At 42.3% G+C, this 25,940-nt stretch overlaps 1 protein-coding gene across 1 annotated transcript in view; it reads right to left on the bottom strand.

The window, feature by feature from the left end:
- Positions 1-25,940, bottom strand: part of PLEKHG7 (pleckstrin homology and RhoGEF domain containing G7) — a 63,727-nt gene that overhangs the window by 29,679 nt on the left and 8,108 nt on the right. The window contains 4 exon segments of the mRNA XM_059187532.1: positions 11,591-11,636; positions 15,847-16,070; positions 22,339-22,454; positions 24,973-25,032. Of these exon segments, the coding sequence (XP_059043515.1) occupies positions 11,591-11,636; positions 15,847-16,070; positions 22,339-22,454; positions 24,973-25,032 (446 nt within the window).

The following is a 25,940-nucleotide window of genomic DNA, read 5'->3' as shown; positions in this document are numbered from 1 at the left end:
ACATGATAATTCTCTGCAAGAGAATACCAGAATATTCAGAAACTCTAGTTTCCTTAGAATGGAATCACCCACTTTTTTTTCCCCAAATTATTTATTTATTTTTAAAATTAACATATAATATATTATTTGCCCAGGGGTACAGGTCTGTGAATCATCAGGCTTACACACTTCACAGCACTTACCATAGCACATACCTTTGCCAATGTCCGTAACCCAACCACCTTCTCCATACCTCCTTCTCCCCGCAAACCCTCAGTTTGTTTTGTGAGGTTGAGAGTCTCTAATGGACAAAACAAACTGGGGGGTGCCAGGAGTAAGGGGGTAGGGAGAGGGTGGTGGGGTTATGGACATTGGGGAGGGTATGTGCTGTGGTGAGTGCTGTGAAGTGTATAAGCCTGATGATTCACAGACCTGTACCCCTGGGGCTAATAATACATTATATGTTTATAAAGAAATTAATAAAAGGAAAAAGAGTCTCTTATGGTTGTTTCCCTCCTGATCCCATCTTATTTCATTTTTCCTTCCCTACCCCACAAACCCCCAACTTTGCCTCTCAAATTTCTCATATCAGGGAGATCATATGATAATTCTTTTTCTCAGATTGACTTATTTAGCTCAACATAATGCCCTCTAGTTCCATCCACGTTGTTGTAAATGGCAAGATTTCATTTCTTTTGATGACTGTATAGTTTTCCATTGTATATATATATATATATATATATATATATATATATATATATATCGCTTCTTCTTTATCCATTCATCTGTTGATGGACATCCAGGTTATTTCCATAGTTTGGCTATTGTGGACATTGCTGCTATAAACATTCAGGTGCACATGCCCCTTCGGATCACTACATTTGGATCTTTAGGGTAAATACCCAGTAGTGTGATTGCTGGGTTGTAGGGTAGCTCTATTTTCAACTTTTTGAGGAAATTCCATACTATTTTCCAGAGTGGCTGCACAGCTTGCATTCCTACCAACAGTATAGGAGGGTTCCCCTTCTCCGCATCCTCGCCAGCAGCTATCCTTTCCTGACTTGTTAATTTTCCATTCTGACCGGTGTGAGGTGGTATCTCATTGTGGTTTTGATTTGTATTTCCTTGATGCCGAGTGATGTGGAGCACTTTTTCATGTGTCTGTTGGCCATCTGGATGTCTTCTTTTCAGAAATGTCTGTTCATGTTCTCTGCTCATTTCTTGATTGGATTATTTGTTCTTTGGGTGTTGAGTTTGATATGTTCTTTATAGATTTTGGATACTAACCCTTTATCTGATATGTCATTTTCAAATATCTTCTCCCATTCTGTCAGTTGTCTTTTGGTTTTGTTGACTGTTTCCTTTCTGTGAAAAAGCTTTTGATCTTGATGAAGTCGCAATAGATCATTTTTGTCCTTCCTTCCCTTGTCTTTGACAATGTTTCTTGGAAGAAGTTGTTGCAGCTGAGGTCGATGAGATTGCTGCCTGTGTTCTCCTCAAAGATTTTGATGGATTCCTTTCTCACATTGAGGTCTTTCATCCATTTGGCGTCTATTTTTGTGTGTGGTGTAAGGAAATGGTCCAGTTTCATTTTCTGCATGTAGCTGTCCAATTTTCCCAACACCATTTGTTGAAGAGACTGTCTTTTTTCCATTAGACATTCTTTCCTTCTTTGTCAAAGATTAGTTGACCATAGAGTTGAGGGTCTATTTCTGGGCTCTCTATTCTGTTCCATTGATCTATATGTCTGTTTTTGTGCCAGTACCATACTGTTATGATGATGACAGCTTTGTAATAGAGCTTGAAGTGTGGAATTGTGATGCCACTAACTTTGGCTTTCTTTTTCAACATTCCTCAGGCTATATGAGGTCTTTTCTGGGTTCATATAAATTTTAGGATTATTTATTCCATTTCTTTGAAAAAAAATAGGTGGTATTTTGATAGGGATTGCATTAAACATGTACGTTGCTTTAAGTAAGATAGACATTTTCACAATATTTGTTATTCCAATCCATGAGCACGGAACATTTTTCCATTTCTTTGTGTCTTCCTCAATTTCTTTCATGGGTACTCTATAGTTTTCTGCATACAAATTCTTTGCCTCTTTGGTTAGGTTTATTCCTAGGTATCTTATGGTTTTGGGTGCAATTATAAATGGGATCAATTTTTAATTTCTCTTTCTTCTCTCTTGTTGGTATATAGAAATGCAACTGGTTTCTGTGCATTGACTTTATATCCTCACACTTGACTGAATTCCTGTACAAGTTCTAGAAGATTTGGAGTGGGGTCTTTTGGGTTTCCACATAAAATATCATATCGTCTGCAAAGAGTGATAGTTTGACATCTTCTTCAATTTAGATGCCCTCAATTTCTTTTTGTTGTCTGATTGCTGAGGCTAGGACTTCTAGTACTGTGTTGAAGAGCAGTGATGATAATGGACATCCCTGCCATGTTCCTGACCTTAGCAGAGAAGCTCTCAGTTTTTCTTCATTGAGAATGATATTCACTGTGGGTTTTTCATAGATGGCTGTGATAATATTGAGGTATGTACCCTCTATCCCTACACTTTGAAGAGTTTTGATCAAGAAAGCATGCTGTACTTTGTCAAATGCTTTTTCAGCATCTCTTGAGAGTATCATATGGTTATTGTTCTTTCTTTTATTAATGTATTGTATCACATGGATTGATTTGCGGATGTTGAACCAGCCTTGCAGCCCTGGAATAAATCCCACTTTGTTGCGGTGAATAATCCTTTTAATGTACTGTTGGATCTTATTGGCTTGTATTTTGGTGAGATTTTTTTTTTTTGTATCTGTGTTCATCAAGAATATTGGTCTGTAATTCTCTTTCTTGATGGGGTCTTTGTCTGGTTTTGGGATCAAGGTAATGCTGGCCTCATAAAATGAATTTGGCAGCTTTCCTTCCATTTCTATTTTTTAGAACAGTTTCAGGAGGCTAGGTATTAATTCTTCTTTAAATGTTTGGTAGGATTCCCCTTGGAAGCCTTCTGGTCCTGGGCTCTTTTTTGTTGGGAGATCTTTGATGACTGCTTCAATCTCCTTACTGGTTATGGGTCTGTTCAGGTTTTCTATTTCTTCCTGGTTCAGTTTTGCTCTAGGAATGCATCCATTTCTTCCAGATTGTCAAATTTACTGGTGTGTAGTTGCTCCTAATATGTTCTTTTAACTGTTTGTATTTCTTTGGTGTTGGTTGTGATCTTTCCTCTTTCATTCATGATTTTATTTTAGTCCTTTCTCTTTTCTTTTTGATAAGTCTGGCCAGGGGTTTATCAATCTTATTAATTCTTTCAAAGAACCAGCTCCTAGTTTCGTTGATTTGTTCTACTGTTTTTGTTTGTTTGTTTGTTTTTATTTCATTGATTTCTGCTCTGATCTTTATTATTTCTCTTCTCCTGCAGGGTGTAGGTTTTCTTTGCTGTTCTTTCTCCAGCTCCTTTAGGTGTAGGGGTAGGTTGTATATTTGAGACCTTTCTTGTTTCTTAAGAAAGGCTTGTATTGCTATATACTTTCCTCTCAGGACTGCCTTTGCTGTGTCCCACAGATTTTGAACTGTTGTGTTTTCATTACCATTTGTTTCCATGAATGTTTTCAATTTTTCTTTAATTTCCTGGTTGACCCATTCATTCTTTAGAAGGATGCTGTTTAGTCTCCATGTATTTGGGTTCTTTCCAAATTCCCTCTTGTGATTGAGTTCTAGCTTCAGAGCATTGTGGTCTGAAAATATGCAGGGAATGATCCCAATCTTTTGGTACTGGTTGAGACCTGATTTGTGACCCAAGATGTGATCTATTTTGGAGAATGTTCCGTGTGCACTAGAGAAGAATGTGTATTCTGTTGCTTTGGGTTGGAATGTTCTGAATATGTCCATCTGGTCCAGTGTGTCATTTAAGGCCTTTTTTTCCTTGTTGATCTTTTGCTTAGATGATCTGTCCATTTCAGCGAGGGAGTGTTGAAGTCCCCTACTATTATTGTATTATTGTAGATGTGTTTCTTTGATTTTGTTATTAATTAACATGGGCTGCTCCCATGTTAGGGGCATCGATATTTAAACTTGTTAGATCTTCTTGTTGGATAGACTCTTTGAGTATGATATAGTGTCCTTCCTCATCTCTTATAGTCTTTGGCTTAAAATCTAGTTGATCTGATATAAGGATTGCTACCCCAGCTTTCTTTTGATGTCCATTAGCATTTTAAATTGTTTTCCACCCACTCACTTTAAGTCTAGAGGTGTCCTTGTGTCTAAAATGAGTTTCTTGCATGGGCGCCTGGGTGGCTCAGTGGGTTAAAGCCTCTGCCTTCGGCTCAGGTCATGATCCCAGGATCCTGGGATCGAGTCCCGTATTGGGCTCTCTGCTCAGCAGGGAGCCTGCTTCCTCCTCTCTCTCTGCCTGCCTCTCTGTCTACTTGTGATCTCTGTCTGTCAAATAAATAAAAATCTTTAAAAAAAAATAAAATGAGTTTCTTGCAGACAGCATATTGATGGGTTTTGTCTTTATCCATTCTGATATCCTGTGTCTTTTATTTGAGGGCATTTAGCCCATTTACATTCAGCGTAACTATTGAAAAATATGAATTTAGTGCCATTGTATTTCCTGTAAGGTGACTGTTACTGTATATTGTCTCTGTTACTTTCTGGTCTACTACTTTTAGGCTCTCTCTTTGCTTAGAAGACCCCTTACAATATTTCCTGTAGGGCTGGCTTGGTGTTTACAAATTCCTTTTGTTTTTGTTTGTCCTGGAAGGTTTTTATCTCTCCTTATATTTTCAATGACAGCCTAGCTGGATATAGTATTCTTGGCTGCGTGTTTTTCTCGTTTAATGCCCTGAATATATCATGCCAGTTCTTTCTGGCTTGCCAGGTCTCTGGATAAGTCTGCTGCCAGTTTAATATTTTTACCATTGTGGGGCACCTGGGTGGCTCAGTGGGTTAAGCCGCTGCCTTCGGCTCAGGTCATGATCTCAGGGTCCTGGGATCGAGTTCCGCACTGGGCTCTCTGCTCAGCAGGGAGGAGCCTGCTTCCTTCTCTCTCTCTCTCTGCCTGCCTCTCAGTGTACTTGTAATTTCTCTCTGTCAAATAAATAAATAAAATCTTTAAAAAATATATTTTTACCATTGTATGTTACAGACTTCTTGTCCTGGGCTGCTTTCAGGATTTCCTCTTTGTCACTAAGACTTGTAGGTTTTACTATTAGATGATGGGGTGTGGATCTATTTTTATTGATTTTGGGGGGTTTCTCTGTGCCTCCTGGATTTTAATGCTTGTTCCCTTTGCCATATTAGGGAAATTCTCTACTACAATTCACTCCAATATACTTTCTGCCCCCCTTTCTCTTTCTTCTTCTTATGGAATCCCAATTATTCTAATATTATTTCATCTTATGGGATCTCTTATTTCTTGAATTCTCCCCTCGTGGTCCAGTATTTGTTTGTCTCTCTTTTGCTCAACTTCTTTATTCTTTATCATTTGGTTCTATATCACTAATTCTCTCTTCTGTGTCATTTATTCTAGCAGTAAGAGCCTTCATTTTTGATTGCACCTCATTAGTAGCTTTTTTAGTTCTTTTATTTCTACAGAAAGAGCTTTTATTTCTCCAGACAGGGTTTCTGTAATATCTTCCATGCCTTTTCCAAGCCCAGCTAGCACCTTGAGAATTGTCATTCTGAACTTTAGATCTGACATATTACCAATATCCATATTGATTATGTCCCTAGCCTTCAATACTGCCTCTTATTCTTTTTTATTTTTTTTTTGTGGTGTGTTTTTTCACCTTGTCATTTTATCCAGATAAGAATATATGAACGAGAGAATAAAATATTAAAAGAGTGGCAAAGACCCCAGAAAAATGTGCATTAACCGAATCAGAAGAGACCCCAAATCAGGGGGAGAACAAAGGTAATGAGAGGTTAAAAAAATTTTTTTTTAAATTAAACAAAAATATATTAGACTGGTGAATAGAACAGAGCCATGCACTTGATTTTTGGGTGTATTTTGGTCTCTTAAAAGAAACTACCTCACTACCTCCCAAAATTTTTAAGAAAGAAAAACTTATATATATACAAAAACAAGGGTAAGCATGATGAAGGGTTAGAAGATAGCTGTAAAGATGAAAATTTAAAAAAAATTCTAAAAAAGGAATTGATAAGTTGATTGGAAAAAGAAAGTGGAGAGTATTTTCTCAGCCTGGAGACTAGAACAAAGCCCTGTGCTAGATTTATGGTATATTTTGATCTATTAGAAGAAATCGTATCCAAAAATTTTTAGAAGAAAAAACCCTATATGTATACAAAAAATAAAGTTACAGTGATATAATGAAGGATAAAATATGACTATAATAATGAAGATTTAAAAAGATTTTTAAAAGAAAGGTATTGTTAAGATAAACTAGTTTAAAAAAACATTAAAAGAGGAAAGAGGAAAAGTTTAAAAAATCAGAATAAGAAAAAACAAAATTAAAAAATTTAATTAACTTTGCAAGACTAAAGAATCATGGAGAGAAAGCCATGAGTTTCATGCTTTGCTTTCCCCTCCTCTGGAATTCTGCTATTCTCCTTGATCAGTGAGCTTGGTCTTGGCTGGATGTTCTTGCTGATCTTCTGGGGGAGGGGCCTGTTGTAGTGATTCTCAAATGTCTTCTCCTGAGGTGGAATTGATTTGCCCTTGCAAGGGGCTGGGTTAAGTATTCTTCTTGGCTTTGATCTCGGGAGCTTTTGTTCCCTGAACTCTTTCCGTAGAGCTCTGGAGGATGGGAATGAAAATGGAGGCCTCCCAATCTCTGGTCCAGAGGAGTCGAGAGCTCGGGGCCCCACTCCTCAGTGTGCCCTCGTGGAAAAGTTCCCAGTCACTCCTGTCTTCCTGGTCTCCGGCCATGCTCCAAGCTCATTCAACCTATCACTGAGTGTTTTTGTCTCTGGTGCACAGCCCCATTTGGAGTCTCTAAATCCAGAAGATTCCTGCCTCCAGAGAAGAAAGGTGAGTCTCCCCAGATCTGTCACTTGTGGGGTACCTGCTCAAAGAGCAGTGGCCTGACTGTACTGCAGATCACAGTTTAAGGTAACCCTGAGCTGAGAGCTCAGTCCTTGGCTCTGTCTCTATAGCTGGCTTCCCTGCTCTGATAGCTGCAAACTCTGATCAGACACCCCTGATCTTTCAGTGAACCCACGGGACCTGAGACCATGCTGTCCCCATTAGGGCTCTACCCCACTTAGCCTCTGGAGTGATGTCCCTCAGTGGAGTGGACTTTTAAAAGTTTGGAATTTGTGCTCTGTTGCTCCACCGCTTGCTGGGAGCTGGCCCTAACCCCAAGGTCTATCTTCCCATCACTTTGGATTCATTTCTCTGCATGCCCTACCTTTCAGAAAATGGTCGATTTTCTGTTTCTAGAATTGCTGCTCTTTTTCTCTTCGATCTCCTCTTGGGTTTGTAGGTGTTCAGAATGGTTTGATAACTATCTAGCTGAACTCCTGCAACCTGATATCATCTCAAGCTGCTACTCCTCTGCCATCTTGACTCCTTGCTCCATCCACTTATTTTTGTGATAGTTTTTATTTCTCAATAATATTAGTTTTAAAAATCTGATTACAAAGGTTATTGCCAAAAATTTGAGAAACAAAGACAAACACAGAAAATTGAGGTTACCCATAATCTCTATGCCTAAATAACTGCTGAAAACCTTTTTTCTGATCACATTTGTAAGTAATTTTATTGGTATCATATTTACACATCCTTTTGTAACTTGGTTTTTAAACTTCATACGTTTGACCATTGTACATTTTCTTTTGACTTATTCAGTATTCCTTGCAAAATCATGAATTGCCCACTTAACTTCATTTTACCAGCTAAACTAGGAAGAACCTCTCATAACAACACGGAAGGTTTTCTAAAGTCAACGTGGCTGCATTTCAATATAAGTGTTTATCAGAGATAATTTTTTTAACATGTTCTATAGTCTCAGGCATGATGCTTGGTGCTTGATTGTGGATCTAAGCAATTTGGTGGAAGTTACTCAGTTTGATGGGTTGTGAGCAAGAGAAGGCATGGGTTATCTGGTCTTGTGGTTAGATGACTCCTCTCAGTGTATCTGAAAGGAGACCTGTAATAGTTCTAGAATGTGCTCAAGGCTGGTTTTTCTGGTAGGGTTATGGCACTGGAGAAAGAAATCTGTTAGAGACTCATTAACTTCCACAGTAGCAAAGGAATCTTAACAGCCAGCTGGAGAACTCCTACAGCAATTGGGACATATGCCTTTTGTTGATGTCTGAAACCATAGCGACTGCCTGTTGTGGAAATTTAAAAACTCAGCAGCCAGTTGGAAAATAAAGAAACCAGGACAATAGAAGCAGTGTTGGGGCTGTGGGAAAGTGGGCACCAGCCCTCTATCTTGAGGGGCACTCACTGTTACTTTCCATGGGTCTGACCAGCCTCCTGACCAGAGCGCTGGGCTGACACACCAGCGAGAAGGGAGGGAACAGTCCTCCTAGAGGCCACATTAACTCTTTAGAGTAAGACAACCATTGTTGGGGGCCTTGTTGTTTCTGCTATGACTGCATGGGCTAGGAGAAGCCATGAGAAGCATTTGAAGTGTATTTGAAAGGAGATAGAGGACAAAGAAGAGAAATAAGCCAAGGTTAGTTTTGGGGTCTCAAACTTAATGATTAAGATGCATTTGCAGTGGCCACTGGGCCACGAAACTGGAGCAAAATGGACAGAGGTGGGTGGATACATTTTGGAGTGGTTGACCCAAAGATGGTATTGAACTGGTGAGAACAGGAAGATTTTTGAGAGCTCTGAGGAGAGAAAGAAGAGAAGACTGTTCAGGTCTGACTGTGGAGCCCCACATTTGAAGAAGCAGGGCAACATCAGGACGGAGACAGACTCAGAGCTAGACGTTCTGGGACCCCTGGGGGCAGTCCCCACCTCACCATTGAAGAGCGATGTGACCTCAAGCAAGCTATTCAACCTCTCCGAACCTCAGCTTACCTGTTTGCAAAATGGGGACAGTAAAGTAGGGTGTTTATTAGATTCCTGTGGATTATCATTTCTAGAGATATGAATTCCTTGATAAATAAGGCTAAAACGATAAAGGAGCAAGTAGACAGGCTGATTTTAAAGGGAGGAAATAATGTATCCTTTTGAAAACGAGGCTTCTAGAAATGAATTTGCCTTCATTACGGAGAATATTTGCTGAAGTGTTTTTTCATTCCACTAATTATTTCCACTGCTGCCTACCTACCTCCAACACCATGCAAGCCGTTTAACATATTTTTTCCCCTAATTTACATGTAATTCCCACTTTCTCAATTGCGAGTTGGTGACGGGCATCTTGGTGCATTAGTTATCTAGCCCAGTGCTTGGCCCGTATGGTCACCCCGCATGTGTGGAACATGTTGCTTCTTTAGGGGGGAAGAATAGATCTATTAAACCTAAAAATAGATCGGTCATCTTAGAGGAGTACACGTGTAGGAGGATCCCTTCCTTTTTTAGGTTTCTCCCTTCTCTTTCCCAAGCAGCTCTTAGAGCTTTCCTGCTCTGGAGGAGAGCTGGGGAGAGATGCCCTTTCTCCTGGGACCTCGGACCTGATCGGTAACCAGCCCTGCCTCCATTTATATGAGGAAGGAGCCTTGGAAAGACAGCTTCAGATCTGCCAGGAGAACAGTCGAATCATGTCCCTAAATAGGGGCAAAACTGATAAGCAACAGCCCTGGTGACAGATTTTTACTAGTAGTTAGGCTGTGTCCCTACAAACTGAATGCTGGTGTCCTCTCAGATTTCATATATTAAAGTCCTAACCCCCAAATGTGATGGTATTTGGAGATGCATCCTCTGGGAGGTAGTTTGGTTTAGATGAGGTCATGGTGGTAGGGCCCCTATGATGGGCCCTGGGCCCTTATCGTAAGAGGAAGAGACAGCAGTGTGCCCCTCTCATCCAGGTGAGGGTGCAGTGAGAATGTGGCCACCTCCAAGCCAGGAAGAAAGCCCTCCCTGTAACCCCGCAATGCTGGCACCCTGACCTTGGACTTCCCAGCCCCCAGAACTGTGAGAAAGGAGTATTTGTTGTTTGGGTGACCCAGTCTGTGGTAGTTTGTTGTAGCAATCCAAGCTGATGAAGATACTCACACAAATTTGTTATGCTTGAAAGAATTATAGGAAAGTCACTCATACATTCAGTTATAAGAACAGATGGTTTTCCAAATCCCAATGAAAATCATGCTACCAATAATATGGCTAGTTACTGATTGAGGGTTTGCCACAGGGCCTGTTCTGGGGTAAAGCTCCCCAAACATTATTGGACTCACTCATCATGACCCCATTCTGAGGCTGGTGTTATTCCCACAACCCCTTTTACAGGGAAGGACCTGAAGCTGAGGGAGGGTAACCCATTTGGTCAAGGTCGCAGAACAGTAATTGGAATAGTATAGCCTGGAACCCCAGAGGACTTATGATTTAACCCCAGGACTTAAAAAAATATATCAGTGTGTCTGTGTCCACAGATGACAAAGTGATTGGAGGCCATATGGACAGATTTTTTAAAAAAGATTTTATTTAGGGGCACCTGAGTGGCTCAGTGGGTTAAAGCCTCTGCCTTCAGCTCAGGTCATGATCTCAGGGTCCTGGATGGAGTGCTGCATGGGGCTGTCTTCTCAGCAGGGAGCCTGCTTCCCCCCCCATCCTCTGTCTGCCTCTCTGCCTACCTGTGATCTCTGTCAAATAAATAAAATCTTTTAAAAAAATATTTATTTATTTATTTATTTTGAGATAGAGAAAGAGAACACAAGCATGGGGGCATAGGGAGCAGGCAGCAGAGGCAGAGGGAGAAGCAGGCTCCCCACTGAGTGGAGAGCCCAACATGGGGCTCAATCCCAGGATCTGGGATCATGACCTGAGCAGAGGGCAGCAACTTCATTTACTGAGCCACCCAGGTGCCCTCAGATATTTTTAATAGAATGAGACACGGCCACTACCCATATGGCTCTATTGCTCTACAAACGGCAGGTGTGTAGACACTGTAATGAAGGGGTCTGAAGGAGAGGCTGGATGGTGGCCAACCCTTGTTCTAGTTAGTAAAGAATCAGGGATCATTGGTTTTGATTTGTAACTTTTCAATAGTTGATGGAACCAAGAATGAAATTTAAAAACCTACTAGGACTCATCCAGCTGGCTTTCCCAGAAATAGACGCATAACTGTGGACTTTGCTTCTGTAACATCTCATTAATTTTTCAGCGTTCGCAATGTGTGTGGCGCTGATCGCAACCTGAGCTTACGCTTGTGCAAGTCGACTTCAACAAGCGAGCTGTTTCCTAAGTGGTATCAAGTGATAAATTGGGAGTTGGAAAGCATCACAATATTAGGACTGCTGTTTTTTTCCACAGAGCTCATTAGCCACTGGCAATTAGCATCTTTCGCTGCACAAAATGGCATCATTTGGCATGTTCTGCAGCCAGTACCGTGGATGTGATGATATCATTTAAACTCCACGTGCCATCTGCTATCACGCAAAGATATAGTAGGATGAAGGAGCTCTTCAGCCGTCCCTTAGTTTCTTAGCGACAGAGAGGCTTAATTACAACAAAAATGACAATGCGCAACACTACACCACTCCTCTCTTGGAGAAAGGCCATCTTGGTTTTCTGGATTCTGCTGAGTGAAATTAAAGAAAATATATTAGTACTTCAAGGAACTGGTGACCCATCAGTTCAGTGCTTTACAAAGCCTGCTTTTTCAAATGAGCCCAACAGAATTTCTCCTGCTTTACTTCTCCCCTTGAGAGTCACAGAATGAATATTTATATTTATGCAGATGAGCAAATAAAGCAATGTCACCACTGAGAAGTTGGCATCCTATTGCTCTCTTGAGGTGATATTGTTCCAATTTTTAACTAGAGTATTTTTTAGCTTTCTTTCCCCTATCAATTAAAGAGAGATAAAATGTAATAAAGATGTTCGGTAATTTCCTTTAAGACAGAAGGTCATGTTTATGCCATGCTTCCATAAACCATGTCAGCATATGCAAATTCAGTAGCCTGACCAAATGTGATACCCAGAGATTTCATTGACCTGATAATCCCCAGGTGTGATCAGGAAGACCCCCGAAATAGGGGGCCATTAATACATGTTACCCATCTTTATTCCAGGGCTTTTTGTCGCTGTTGGCCATCATCCAAAATAGTCCTTAGGAGTTTCTTTAAGTTGCAAAGAAAGTCATCATCCAAGAACACACAACACATTTTTGTGATTATCAGAAAGTAGAGTTTAGATTCTGGTCTCTTGATTTTCTTATGTCATCTTCTTCAACGTGTCATGGTCCTCAGAAAAACCTGGCAACTGTCTCTTAGGTTTAGGAGAAATGAGAAAGGGTCTCCTGGCTCCATATATGAAATGGTTGCCTTCTGGGTCTATCTCCTTTCTGTTAAATTAATCAGGAGACTGCATAACATTTCCATCCAACGAAAGCAATTACCCAAGCAGCATTTTACTACAAAGGATGTGCTTAAGGGGCCTTCCCTCCTGGAACCCTGAAAGCAACCTGTCTAGTTGATTATCTCACTCATTCTGACCACCTTATTGATCTCTTTAAAGGGGAGATTAGGTGGAATGTCCCTCGGGGACAAACAACTTCACCACTCTTAGCCCTCAGAGGCCTGGTGGTAAATTTTTATGTCCAATTTGAACTGCAGTAATTGGGGTCTCTGGTCTTAGCAATTTCTCTCTGCTTTTCTAACTTTGGGGATAACTTGGGGGCCTCGGAAAAGATTCATGAGTATTTAGAAGGAGATTTCAAGTCTTTATAGAATCCATGATCTTATTATCTGTATTAAATATTAAGTCTTGCCGGATCAGAATCTCTATTTCAACAATATCTTTAGGTGACATATTTGAACATCAAAGCTTGAGAAGCACTGCATTCCCCCTGATTTGGGGACTTTGGAACTCTATTCTAAACTCCTGGAGAGGGGGGTAGAGAGGGGTCTGGTGGAGGATGTGTGTATCTTTTACTATGTGGTATTTACTATGAGGCTAAGCACACAACAAAGAATAATTAAAATGATTTCAAAGCACTGTGTGTGGTGCAAACTTTCCTGGGCTCTTTCCGGACATAAATGCAGGCAGAGCCAGGTCCCGCTCAGGTCTGAGGTCCCACGGGAAAGGGGATTTCCCACCTGCTCTCCGGAGCAGGGCTGGATGGGAGATAGAAATAAGACTTTGTGCCTTAGCACGGGGGTTTTCAAACTTTCGTTGTCATCAGAATCACTTGGAGGGCTTGTTAAAAACAACAGATTGCTCTTTGAGGGGCTCCACCCCTGAAGTTTTTAATTTAAAAGGTCTGGGCAGGGCCCTAGCATCTGCATTGCTGACAAGTTCCCAGGTTACTACGGAGGCTCCTGGGCTGGGACTGCCAAACTCTGGGAGACACGACTCTAGGTGTGAACCTATTTAGAGCCTTTGCTCTAAACACGTACCAACCAACTTCCATTAAGTGGGATGCTGTCTTTAGAACTAGTCCTCATTCCTAGGGGTTTGTCCTTGAGCAGATCACCTAACCCCTCCAGCTTGGTTCGTGTGGGTTGGTACGTCCTCTGAGACAATGGGTGTTCGTTGGGGTTGTTGCGTCATATAAGGCGGGAGAAGCTTTCACCTCTCTTTGGATCACCTCTCTTTGGATCCCCAAAGACTGAGGAGCGAACAAATGTTAGTTGTGGTTGATTCACTTATGGCTTCCGGGTCCTACACAGAAGCTGGGGCTGCACTCCTTACAGATGGAGGCTGATGCAAGCCCGAGGTTGGGGGCTGGGGGTTGACTAGCAGTCAAAAGCCTAGACTCCATGCGCCTGACTCGAACCAGATGACACCACGGCTAGGTCACTTCTTTCTGAGTCCCACCTTCTCTCTTTGTGGATGAAGGATGAACTTGGTGGTTTTCCAGCTAGGCTGCCTGGGGTCTAGGGCTTCTGGGGATGCCTTGAAGGTGAGCCCGTGGGAATGCACCCAGACTGGATTTCCATACAAGGTGGTTTTTATGAAAAACAGCTCCACTAAAAACAGAACCAGCTTAAAAACTACTAGGAAGGGGGCACCTGGGTAGCCCAGAGGGTTAAGCATTGGACTCTTGATTTTGACTTGGGTCATGATCTCAGGGTGTGATCCAGTGGACTCTGGCGTCCCACACAGCAGGGAGTCTGCTTCTCTCCTCTCTCTCCCTCTACCCCTCCCTCTGCTTGCTCAATCTCAAATCAATCAATAAATCTTAAAAAAAAAAAAAGTCATTAAAAAACACTACCAGAAAGGTGATCTTTATTTAGCATTCAAAGTTCCCCCTCAGAATCATGGAGAATGTACCCAGAAGAGCACATTTGTTCTTTTCTCTCACCATTGAGGTGAAGATGGGGAAGATTATGCCATCAGGCTTCCTCTCTCTCATCTGCTCTAAAAGTGATCTGTTGTCACCCAGACCTCTGACTCCATGTGCCACCACCCTGGAGCACCACTATCTTCTTAGTGGTGCCATGATGAAGGCCAGGAGTGGGGTGTGGGTGGCATCCCAGCCAAGCTGGGAAGCTGCCCCTACCAGCGCAGAGAGAGCATCTGCCCCGCGACGGTGCCAGTCTCTGGTGGACCTGTTCTAAGTCCTAGATCCGGTGTAAATTATTTGACAAGAGGAGTTTTTGAGAGAAGACACATACCTTGCCCATCTCTGGAAGTTAGTGCCCAGTTCCAAGACTGGTATTCAGCTGGGTCTAGTAGTTCCCAGCAGGTGCCTGTCCTAACTGGTGAGACGTCAGTTCCTAAACAGTTAGGGTATGTGTCTTAACTAGTTTTGACGTTGGTTCTAAGCAATTAGGGCACGTGTCTTACTAGTTTTGAAATACTTTGAAAACCTCCTCCCTTAGTTGTTACAATGGCTCTCCCATAGCAGGCACACAATGAAAGTAGGTTGAGCAAAGGCAGAAGCAGAAGTGGGTGGCACAGGGAATGGGCAGCTCCTTCAGACACCAGGAGACTCCAGGGGAGACCCCCCCCTTCCCAACATGCCATGTACTCACTCCCTTTTGGAACCGCTCATGATTTTGACTAACCCCCAAACAGGGGAGCTCACCTGGACATGTCAACACAAACGTATGTGAATGTTCTGACTCAGAAGGATACCGGGAGAAAGTCCCCAAGCACAGAAGTGTTAAGTCCTGTGCCAGTGACATCCACTGCCCCAGGGGCGAGCAGGACCTGTGGGCATCACCGCCAGCGGCCCCTGCCATCTGAGCTACCCCAAAATGAACGTATGACCGAGTCCCTCCTGGCCTCAGACCCTTGGTGGCTTTTCATCTCCTAGTAGACGAACACATTTTAAAAGTATACACTTAAACCTCTCATGATCTGACCCATGTATCTGCCTGATAGTCCTTACTTTGCAGTTTATTTTTGGAAACAGGGAAGGGACCATCATCTCGACACAAAACAGCACACACGGTGGTTGAGCAGGTCATGCTTTGCCCTCTCCCGGCCCTCCCCACGCCCGTCTAACTCCTCCTCATTTTGAGAGATTTAGGGCCATGGGGGATGATCTGTTAAGTAATTTAAAAAGAAAAATACGTAGATAACATTCGGCTGATATTTATTGGCCCATGTGTGTTCCCTTGAATTTTAAAACCTGTTTTGATTTGCTCTTTCTCTTCTCTTCTCTCTCTTACTTGCCCTGAAAAACTTTTGTGTAATGTTGCAGACATGGCTAGCTGCTGACCCAAGGTGTACATGCTCCTTCTTTCTTGCCATGAAGACCCTGCTTTGCTTGGGCAGCACGTGTGGAATTAAGGCAAGGACTTGCTCTGCCTGGGGCTGGCAGGGGCCCCATGACTCACAGAGAGCAATGAGATTGAAACCGGAGTTGTGGACTGTGGCTTCTGGAAACACTTTCCCAAAGGGGGCAGAGTTGGCTAGCTTCTTCCTTTTTGATCTTTGCCTCTCCTGTTGTCTGGAATGTGGCTTGATATCTGAAGGTCTACAGGGGTCTTGCAAAAATGACAGCAGAATAGGAAAACGGAAGGAGCCTGGCAGGTTGCTGACATCTGCTCTGGCCAGGGCTCTGGTTATATCATAAGAGAAATACCCTTTATTGGGCGTCTGGGTGGCTCAGTCAGTTAAGCAACTGACTCCTGATTTGGGCTCAGGTCGTGATTTCAGGGTCATGAAATCAAACCCCGCAATGGGCTCTGTGCTGAGCATAGAGCCTGCTTAATATTCTTTCTCTCTCCCTTTTCATCTGCCCCTCTCTGCCATCACCCCTGCCCTTGTCCCTCCCCCCCCAAATTAAAAACAAACAAACAAACATACTCTTTATTCATTTGGGTCATTCTAGTTGAACTCTGTTACCTGCAGGAAAATGCTGTTCTTTTTTTTTTTTTTTTTTTTTTTTAAGATTTTATTTATTTACTTGAGAGAGAGACAGTGAGAGAGAGCATGAACGAGGAGAAGGTCAGAGAGAGAAGCAGACTCCCCATGGAGCTGGGAGTCCGATGCGGGACTCGATCCCGGGACTCCAGGATCATGACCTGAGCCGAAGGCAGTCGTCCAACCAACTGAGCCACTCAGGCGTCCCGGAAAATGCTGTTCTGACAAAGATCTCCCCATCCTGGACTTTCTTCTCCAAGAACAAGGTCATCTTTTGGCATTCTGACATCCTGTGATTTCTTTACCTCCTATTTATGATGAGATTTCATAATGAGGTAATTAGATCTTATTACAATTTTTAAAAAATATTTTATTGATTTATTTGACAGAGAGCACAAGCAGGGAGAGTGGAAGAGGGAGAAGCAGTCTCCCCACCAAGCAGGGAGCCCAACAAGGGACTCAATCCCAGGACCCTGGGATCATGATCCGAGCCAAAAGCAGTCGCTTAACCAACTGAGCCACCCAGGCATCCCAGAGTTACAATTTCTTATAACTCTCCCCACCTCGCTATTTGCCAGCCCAGTTTTTGTGGTGGTTATGAGGACAGAGATGAATGAATTGGGTAGGAATTGGAAAAGTTATAGTAATTTGAATGGGAGATATATTCCAGGTTCATTGGGTATAAAATATTGAGACCGGCACTTAATAAATGAACAGTATGCAAATCCAGTCAGGATTTTTACAGTGCTATTAAAAAACCATTAGATAGTATAAAATACTGGGGGCCCTACAAAGGGACCCCTAAAAAGAAATATTAGCAACTTCCCCAACAAATTTATCCTTCTCTTGATAAAGATCCTATAAGTATATAATGAGAGGATTGGTATTTAAGGGGATAGATGAGCCTGAATTGGATGGAGATTGGAAAAATTACAACAGGAGTGAGGAATATAACCTAGTTGGACTTTGGGGAAAAAGTTTACCTTTGAGCTTGAACTCTAGATGTTTCACAATCTGGTAAATATTAGGCGTTTGGTAGTTTCCTGAGATTCTGTAACTATCTTCATTTTCCCTGGAGAGCTCAGAGAGTGTACAACTCTTGGTGGACTAGAAGGACTGGTGTTCTAAGATAAGCCACATCTAGACTGGGTTATTTCCCATGCTTCTGTAGTTTTAAGAATGTGGAGTCAAATTGTCTGGATTTTAATCTTAGCTGTGATTGAGCAAGTTAATAACCTCTCTGGGCCTGACTGCTGCCGTTTGCAAAATACTGACAATAATGATATTCACCTATTGTGTGAGGCAATTGAAATTAACCAGTATAAAGCACTTAGATCAGTGTCTGGAACTTAGTAAGCTGTCAGTACAGGCTGTTGTGTTGATTACTGACTATACTGTGATATGATGTTCTACTTCTGTGTCTGTTTATTCCACTAGATTGCCAGCTCCTCCAGGGCGTGAAACATGTCTTATTTCTTGATGTGGTGGGTGCCACCACATAGATACACCCAGATAGTATTTAAACCATCATTTTTGATGCACACAAATGAATGAAATACTCCTCTGATACTGTCCTTCCTGTGGGAAGTATCTTATTTTACAAGGTGTCTTACTTTGCAGATTTATGTCTTATCTCCACCCCCCCTTTACTCTAAGCTCCTAGCCCCTGTTCCTCATCCCTCTGTTCAGTAATAACATAACTCAATAAACATTTGTTGAGTAGATGAAACCGTAACCCAACCCTCACCTACCCAGAGTCATCCTTGTCAATTTTTGCCACGAACTCCGGCAGAACGTGTACTCCAGTGAGAGCAAGCTGCGCGCTGTTCTCTAAATGTGCCCCGTATTTCATGCCTCCACTTGTCGGTTCAGGTAATTCCCATCTGCCTGCCTATCTCCACTTTGCCTAGCAAAACCTCCTTCCTCTCTAAATTCCAGCCTAGACACTCTTCCTCCAGAAATACGCTCTGATCCATTCAGGAAGAGCCACATCTCTCTCTCCCTCCCTCTTCCACCCCTACCTTGACTTCTTACTCTGTAATGATTTCACTGAAGTTTGATACTTTGTCTTCTGTATTATAGAACCTAAGCACCTCACCTAGTGCTTGACATAGGGCAGGCATCTGAATAAGCTTCTTAAAGGAATAGGCAAGTTTGTCGATAGAATGACATACAGACCATCCTCAAATAAACATGTTTTTCCATTATGTCATAAATAAATGATTTATATGCACTTATGCAAAGTGCATTTTATCCATCCCTCCCCTCTCATTACTCTATCCATTTCCTCTTATCCAGGGTGGCTTTTGACATAAGGCATCCATTTGGGAGGACGTAGGCCAGGATTTGGAGTTCAAATTGCACATATGGAACAGAGGGAAGACAACTGGCTGGCACAGGGTTTGAGCCTTGACCTTGGCTTTGTTACCTTAGTGTTCAAAACCCAGTGATGCTCATTCTGGAAAGGTGAGCATGCCCTTGGGAGGGCATCACAGAATCTCTGTGGACATGATATTTTTATGTTCATGACAAGAAGGTATGGGTTAATAAAAATATCAGGATTACAGTTGTAATGACATGAAGACCTAGAAGAACAATGAGAAAGAACATCTGCATGTAGTAACATGAAGAGACGCGAACTGGTAGAGCTAAACTGCCCCTGAATCCCCCACGCCTGCCAGTGGACCAGATTTCTGGCTACTCAGTAAAGGACCCTGTGTCTGTGTCAGCCAGGCTCATTCAGATCATTGGATTAACGACACAAGCGCAATGAATTCAGAATAACCTTTAATTTAGGTCTAGTGTTGGGAGGGAGTGTTGGTGTTTCCAAACTGGTGTCTTATTTTTGCTATTCCAAAAAAGAATTGCTTCTTATAAAAAAAAAATGTCATGCCTGCAGGATTGTTGTGTCTAGTTCTGGAATGATTATTTGCTGGAAGCAATTACCGTAATAAAATCAGAATTTTTTAATTTCCCTTCCTCCTAAACAAAATGGCATTTGTGTGGGGGGTAGTGGCATCCTGTGTGGCGGGCGGGGAGAGGAGTTTTTGATACCTCATTTCCTCAGAGGGAGGTTAAGCTAGGAGACAAACTAACTAAATTCAAAAATGTTTGGGGTGTGGCTGGCAACCCACTGTTTCTGGGTATATATGGTATAACTTCAAGCTGCCTTTGTTTGGAAAAGCACAACAAAACAAACAAAGAAAAGCATTTTTCTTCTTTGTTTGTTTGATGCTTGGCTATTCCGGTTATTTGCTTCAGGACAAAATTCTGGATCCCGGAGGTTGTATAACTGATACCTGACCCAGACTTTGCAGCCCTCTTAGGCTTGCTGGCCTCCCCTCTCCTCTCCTTTCTCTCTACCCCCACACCCCATTCAGAAACCCAAACACAATCACACTGACCCTGAGTTGTGTTGCCCCAGGCCAGTCAAATTGCAAAGGGACTAGTCCCATAGCTGCTGGAATCATCTTGTCTCTTTTCTGGTACCAGAACTTCTCCTTATTCTGTCCTCTGCTGAAGATCCAAAAGTCTGTGGTGTGGGCTGGGACAGCAACAATTCAGAGAATCTAGAGAATTCTCCCCCCACTGCTGAACAGGCTACACACCCGTGTGTCAACATTCAACAAGAAGTTGCTCTGCTGTGTTGGTGCCAGAGAAGTTTTTGTCTGGTAGAAATGTGTCCCCGCCGCCACAACCCCCCTGCCCCACGGACCTCAAGTGCATACATGTGGTAAGGAATACATCGGTCTCGGTAAATAGTTTATTTTAATTTAAAATCAGCTGGCACTTAGTGAGCACCTATGTACTTTAACATGCATTATCATATAGATTTTCATAAGCACCCTACGAAGTGGAAATCACTGTTCTCATTTTAGAGCCAAGAAAACTGTATCTTACTGAAGGTTGCATTGCTAGTGAACGATGAAGTCAGAATTCTAAGTTCAAGTATGCAAGTCTGACTTTAATAAGACTTGTAAATAGAGAGAAAAGATATGGCAAACCGTGTTAGAGCACTAAGTTGTTTGTTTTTTTAAACTGATATAATGATGGTTTCTGCTTTAGGTAGACAAGGAAACGGAGTTGGTTGAATGAAAGCTCCTGGAAAGACAAGATTCATGTCCTAAATCCTAGAACCTGTGCATGGGATCTTATCTGGATAAAGCCTTTGCAGATGTCACTAAATGGAAGAGCTTGAGATGAGTTTATTCTGGATTTTCTGGGTATATGCCCCAAACCTATTGACACGTGGACTAATAAGAGACAGGTGGGGAAGAGACACAGAGTGGAAGGAAGAGACAGGTGAGAAAGAGACAAATGAAGACAGAGGACACCTTAAACACAGCCACAGTGAAGGAAGACCTTGAGGAAGCAGAGAAAGGTCTTCCTCTGGGAACTCTGAAAGGAGCACAGCTTTGCCAGGTCCCTGATTTTGGATTTCGGCCCTGCAGAACTGTGAGAGCATATATTGCTATTGTTTTGGGCCACCTGGTTGGTGGTGATTTATTATAGCAGCCATCGGAAACCAATAAAGGTGGCAGTGCGAGTCAGTGGCGGGGACAATCCGCTTAGAACCCCGGTTCCCAACTCTGACTTTCATGACATTTGACCTCGGCACGTCACTTCCCTGGGACTTAATTTCCTTACGTGGAAAACAAACTGATGAGACCCTTTCCATCTCTGGTGATCTATGAATCAAGGATTTAGGAGCACTGCGCTCGATTTCCCTGCCAGGGGCCAGTGGGTGGGAGCAGTAATTATACGGTGACCTTTATCTTGGCAGAAATGTTTGAAAATGAATAATTAAAGCTCCTCCTTTAGAAATATGACTAATGCATCATTTGCCTTTTGTGCAGTGGGCTTCAACCAAGGACTGTTGGCTTTTAATTCCCGGGTGCATATTTTAAAGGAAAATAATGAACAATGCTAGAGATTCTGGGGGTTAGCAACTGTTCTATAGCGATATGTGTGTCTTAATGGAGGAAAAGTCTTATTGAAGGTATTATAATCTGGGTAAGGCATAATCTGATTCTTCCCCCAGGTATAAATGTTGCCCAGTGGTTTCTTACAGGTAAGATCACAAGGCCTCATTCCTCGGATATGATAGTCCTCACCTGTTAGTAAAATTCATGGTAAATCTACATTTTCCAGCAGGTGGCTTTCTAGTAATTGCAGGACTAGAAAATGTAGGTACTCTATTTTAAGAACCACAGTGTTTTACTCTATGCAAAGATACAGTGTGATTTGAAATGCTTGCTTATAACTATGGGTTGATTATATAAGACGAGCAAACTCAGAATCAGCAACAGTCTTAAAAAAAAAATCCCCTTCTAAAATAACCAATAGAGAAATGACAACTTTGCCAGTTATGGAACTGTAGCTCTCTCGGTGAAATCTGGGATCCATTTTTCCATTATGAGTCTCAGAAGATTATTGGGAACTTTTCCTTTGCATGTGAGATTGTCGTTTCCAGTTGAACTCTCTTCCAAATGTCCCATTTTCTAGAATCCAACTGAGAAGGCAGAAAGTATGGGGAGCCTGTTGGTCACCACCCGGGGCCTGCTACATACTGACCGCTTCGTGAATGCAAGTGAACAAACAGCAGACTTGTCTCTGGCAAGTCAGTTTCAACACAGAATGGAGACAGGTCATGGAGTCTCATCCTCTTGGGCACACTGGATGTTGTGACATCCAGAGCTCAGTGAGTAACAGTCACCAAATACACATGAGTTCTGGGCCTCAGGGTACTAGGACTGGTCACTGCCTACTCTCACCATCCTTGTAGGCGATACCTTTGCTGGATGAGAGTCAAAATATTATCCAGGGAGATCAAGCAATACTTGAGCAAATCCGCACCAACCCAAGATACTGAAATGCCAATTGAATATTACCCCCACCTTAAAAGACCACCAGAGACGTGAGTCAAAGCCAATTAGCAAGGGTCATTTATTGCAGGTTCGAACCTGGACCTCTGCGCCGCTCGTTGCTCCTGCTCCTTCAATACATGCAGGAGATGAACACAAATCAGATTGGGAAGATGGGGAAGGTTCAAAGGAGCCAGAGGGAGACACATAAGTAGCTGGAGGAGAAAATATATAAAACGAAAAGGGGATCAAACACTTTCACCTACCAGGCTTGTCCAACCTCACTACCTAACACATTGACTTCTTTTTTTTTTTCCCCCTTCAACTTGTATTGGATGTCTACCATGTGCCAGGCTGTGTTCTAGGTACTAAGGATAGAGGAATACATGGAACTCACATGAGCCCTGCTTCTGTGGAGCATCCATTCTAGAAGTTATGATGTCAGCGGAGGAATCACACATGGTTCCCACTGTGAAAGGTAGCTGCCAGCGCCCCCTCCACATTCCATACCCAGCTCAGTCTCCCTGAGACCACAGTCTCCTCTTCTGACTAACAGAATGCTGTCTGTCCTCTAATAAAGGAAAAAAGTTGGGACTATGTGAGGTGATGGACTATGTGCGGTGATTGTTTTGCAATAGATACATATGTCAAATCACTGTATTATACACCGGAAACTTACACCACATTCTATGTCAATGATATCACAGTAACACTGGGAGGAAAAAAGAAAGCAATATAGTCAAATGTGGTGCTATGGAATGAAATGTTTCAAAAAAGCCAACCCCTCCCAACCTAACAACCACTAATGTCATCTATTAGTCTCTGCTTAATATAGAGTGTTTTCCCTCTCTGATGTCATCTAGGGTTTAGAGACAGTGCTAGGTGAGGAACAGGTTTTAAATAAATAGAAGTCTGTGGAGGATATAGTATTGTATAGACTCTAATGTTCAGACAACTCAGAGGAGCTGCATGCTTGGATCATTTCACTCTGGGATTAGAAGATCCTAGAGGGGTGGGTGGCTCAGTGGGTTAAGCCTCTGCCTTCAGCTAGGGCCATAATCTCAGGGTCCTGGGATTGAGCCCTGTGTTGGGCTCTTTGCTGAGCAGGGAGCCTGCTTCCCCCTCCCTCTCTGCCTGTCTCTCTGCCTGCTTGTGATCTCTCTCTCTGTGTCAAATAAATGGATAAAATCTTAAAAAAAAAAAAAAAATCCTAGAAAGAGTAAATCGGCGACTCTCATACAGGAAGTGCTTAATGAATGAATGAGTACAGGCTTTCTTCAAAAATAAAAAAGGCTAATATTTGAGTTGTTCTGTTTACTACATCAAAAGCCTATTAGATGGCTACTATTTGCATCCCCATTTTACAGATGAAGACTTCAAAGTTTTGAGTTGTTAAGAGCCACACCTGAGACCATGTAGCCGCTGAGAAGGAGAGATAGGTTTCAAGCCTGGGGGACTCCAAGAGCTCCTAACACTATTCTGTGCTATTTCCAATAGGGCTGGGTGGGGGGGGGATGTCTTATTGGCATTCAATGTTTTTGTTTCCTTTCTTCTTCTAAAGAGACTTCCAAATACCTTTCATTAGGTTTTCATACTGATGTTACCCCATTTACTAACTTGAATATGGTGAGCAGTCTTCCTGGATTTCAAAAGAGGCTAGTCTTTGTTCTCTTTGATCTGGGATGTACATTTCCCTTTTCAGCTTTAGGACAGACAGAGAAATGAAGTGAGACAGACAATTTTCTGTTATAGATTTTAAGGGGGTGCCAGAAAGTTCTCCCTACCTGCAAAATCTCCCCTTCTCGAATCCTGATGTTTAATATCCCACCAATGCAGGTTCATTGTTTGGTTTCAAGTTATGTCATCTGTCAAAATGCAAATAAATCAGGGACTGATAAGTGGCATTGCAAGCCAAGCAGCTTGCCAGCCTGCCCATCTTCCTTCTTCCATCTGTCTTTTCCTTTAATAAATATTTTTGGAAATAGACTCTAGTTGCATAACGGGTTTTAGAGGTTTAAAGATATAGAAGTGGTGTCTGCCCTTGGAAAGGTCTTGGCTCTGGAAGCAAGCAAATGTTAAAAGGGATGCAATAGTGTTTTAGATGTAAGGTGCAGGAAAAGCATAAAGGGAGGAACACACTGCTCTACTTGGAAAGATGACCACAGATACTCCTTAAGTCTAAAGTCCTTCACACTTTAGTAAGAATGAACTATGAAGATTTTTTTTTTTTTCCCAGAAGGCAAGTTTTGGTGAAGGAGAAGGTTTGGAGTGTGTGTGAGTTCAAAGGACTATTACAGAGGGAGAGAGGGAATGACAGCAAGGGAAACAGTTCACAAAGAAAACCCTGTAATCCAGGTCATGGCACTGAGCTGATTTCAGACCGAGAGTAGACTGGGCCCTCCTCACATACAGGGACTGGCCCCATTGTCAGGCCATGTGTTAAGACACCATAATAAAAGAAGAATCAGTATTTTTGCAAAAGGGTTCATGTCTATTCTATGAGGTGAAAAAGTTGTTGGGCTGTTGTGACTGACCGGTAGGCACAGAGGCAAGGACTTCTCCACTGGATGGACTAGGAGTCTGCAAACTTTTTCTATCCACTGCCAGATACTTAATATTTGAGGCTTTGCAGGCCCAATGGTCTTTGTAAGGACTCCTGTGAGGATCTCCCACAGCCCCCAAGGACAGGATTCAAATGAATGGGTGTGGCTAAATTCCAAGGAAACTATTTACAAAAACAGGTGGTGGGCTGAATTCCCGTAGGGCATAGTTTCCTGGTTCCTGATTTATACCCTGTAACAGACAAATTAAAGGCCTCTGTTAAGGACAAGTAAGATTTACATAAAGTTTAAAAGTAAAAAAATAAAAGTAAAAAATAAAGTAAAAAAATTTACATTTTTTGAGGTGAGGACTGGATGGACAACAGGGTCTCCCGCAGAGTGCGTTCCCCGGGTGAGATGACTGCACAACCAGGGACGGAACCGTCCATCTGAAGGAAGCAGTCCTTTTTGAAAAGCCTGCAGCACAGGAAGAATAAGAGAGGAAGGGTGCAGAAGGCAGACAGACAGCAAAACTAAAGGCAATGTATGGAAAGGGAGAAGATATTTGCAAATGCCTTATCAGTTAAAGGGCTAGTATCCAAAATCTATGAAAAATTAATCAACTCAACGCCCAAAGAACAAATAATTCAATCAAGAAATGGGCAGAAGACATGAACAGACATTTCTCCCAAGAAGACATATAGATGGATAACAGACACATGAAAAATGCTCCACATTACTTGACACCAGAGAAATGCAAATCAAAACCACAATGAAAATGGCTAAAATTAACAAGTCAGGAAGTGACAGGTGTTGGCGAGGATGCAGAGAAAGGGGAACCCTCCTACACTGTTGGTGGGAATGCAAGCTGGTGCAGCCATTCTGGGAAACAGTATGGAGGTTCTTCAAAAATGTAAAAATAGAGGTTTCCTACAACCCAGCGATTGTACTACTAGGTATTTACCCCAAAGGGTACAAACATAGTGATCTGAAGGGGCAAGTGCAACTGAATGTTTATAGCAGCAATGTCCACAATAGCCGAACTATGGAAAAAGTCCAAATGTCCAAAAGATGAATGAATAAAGAAGATGTGGCGTATAACACACACACACACACACACACACACACACACACACACACACAGAGGAATATTACTCAGTC

This window comes from Mustela lutreola, chromosome 8 (genome assembly GCF_030435805.1).
Source record: "Mustela lutreola isolate mMusLut2 chromosome 8, mMusLut2.pri, whole genome shotgun sequence".
Lineage (NCBI taxonomy): Eukaryota > Metazoa > Chordata > Mammalia > Carnivora > Mustelidae > Mustela > Mustela lutreola.
The sequence above is the reverse complement of the archived record's forward strand: the minus strand, read 5'-3'. Positions and strand labels throughout refer to the sequence as shown.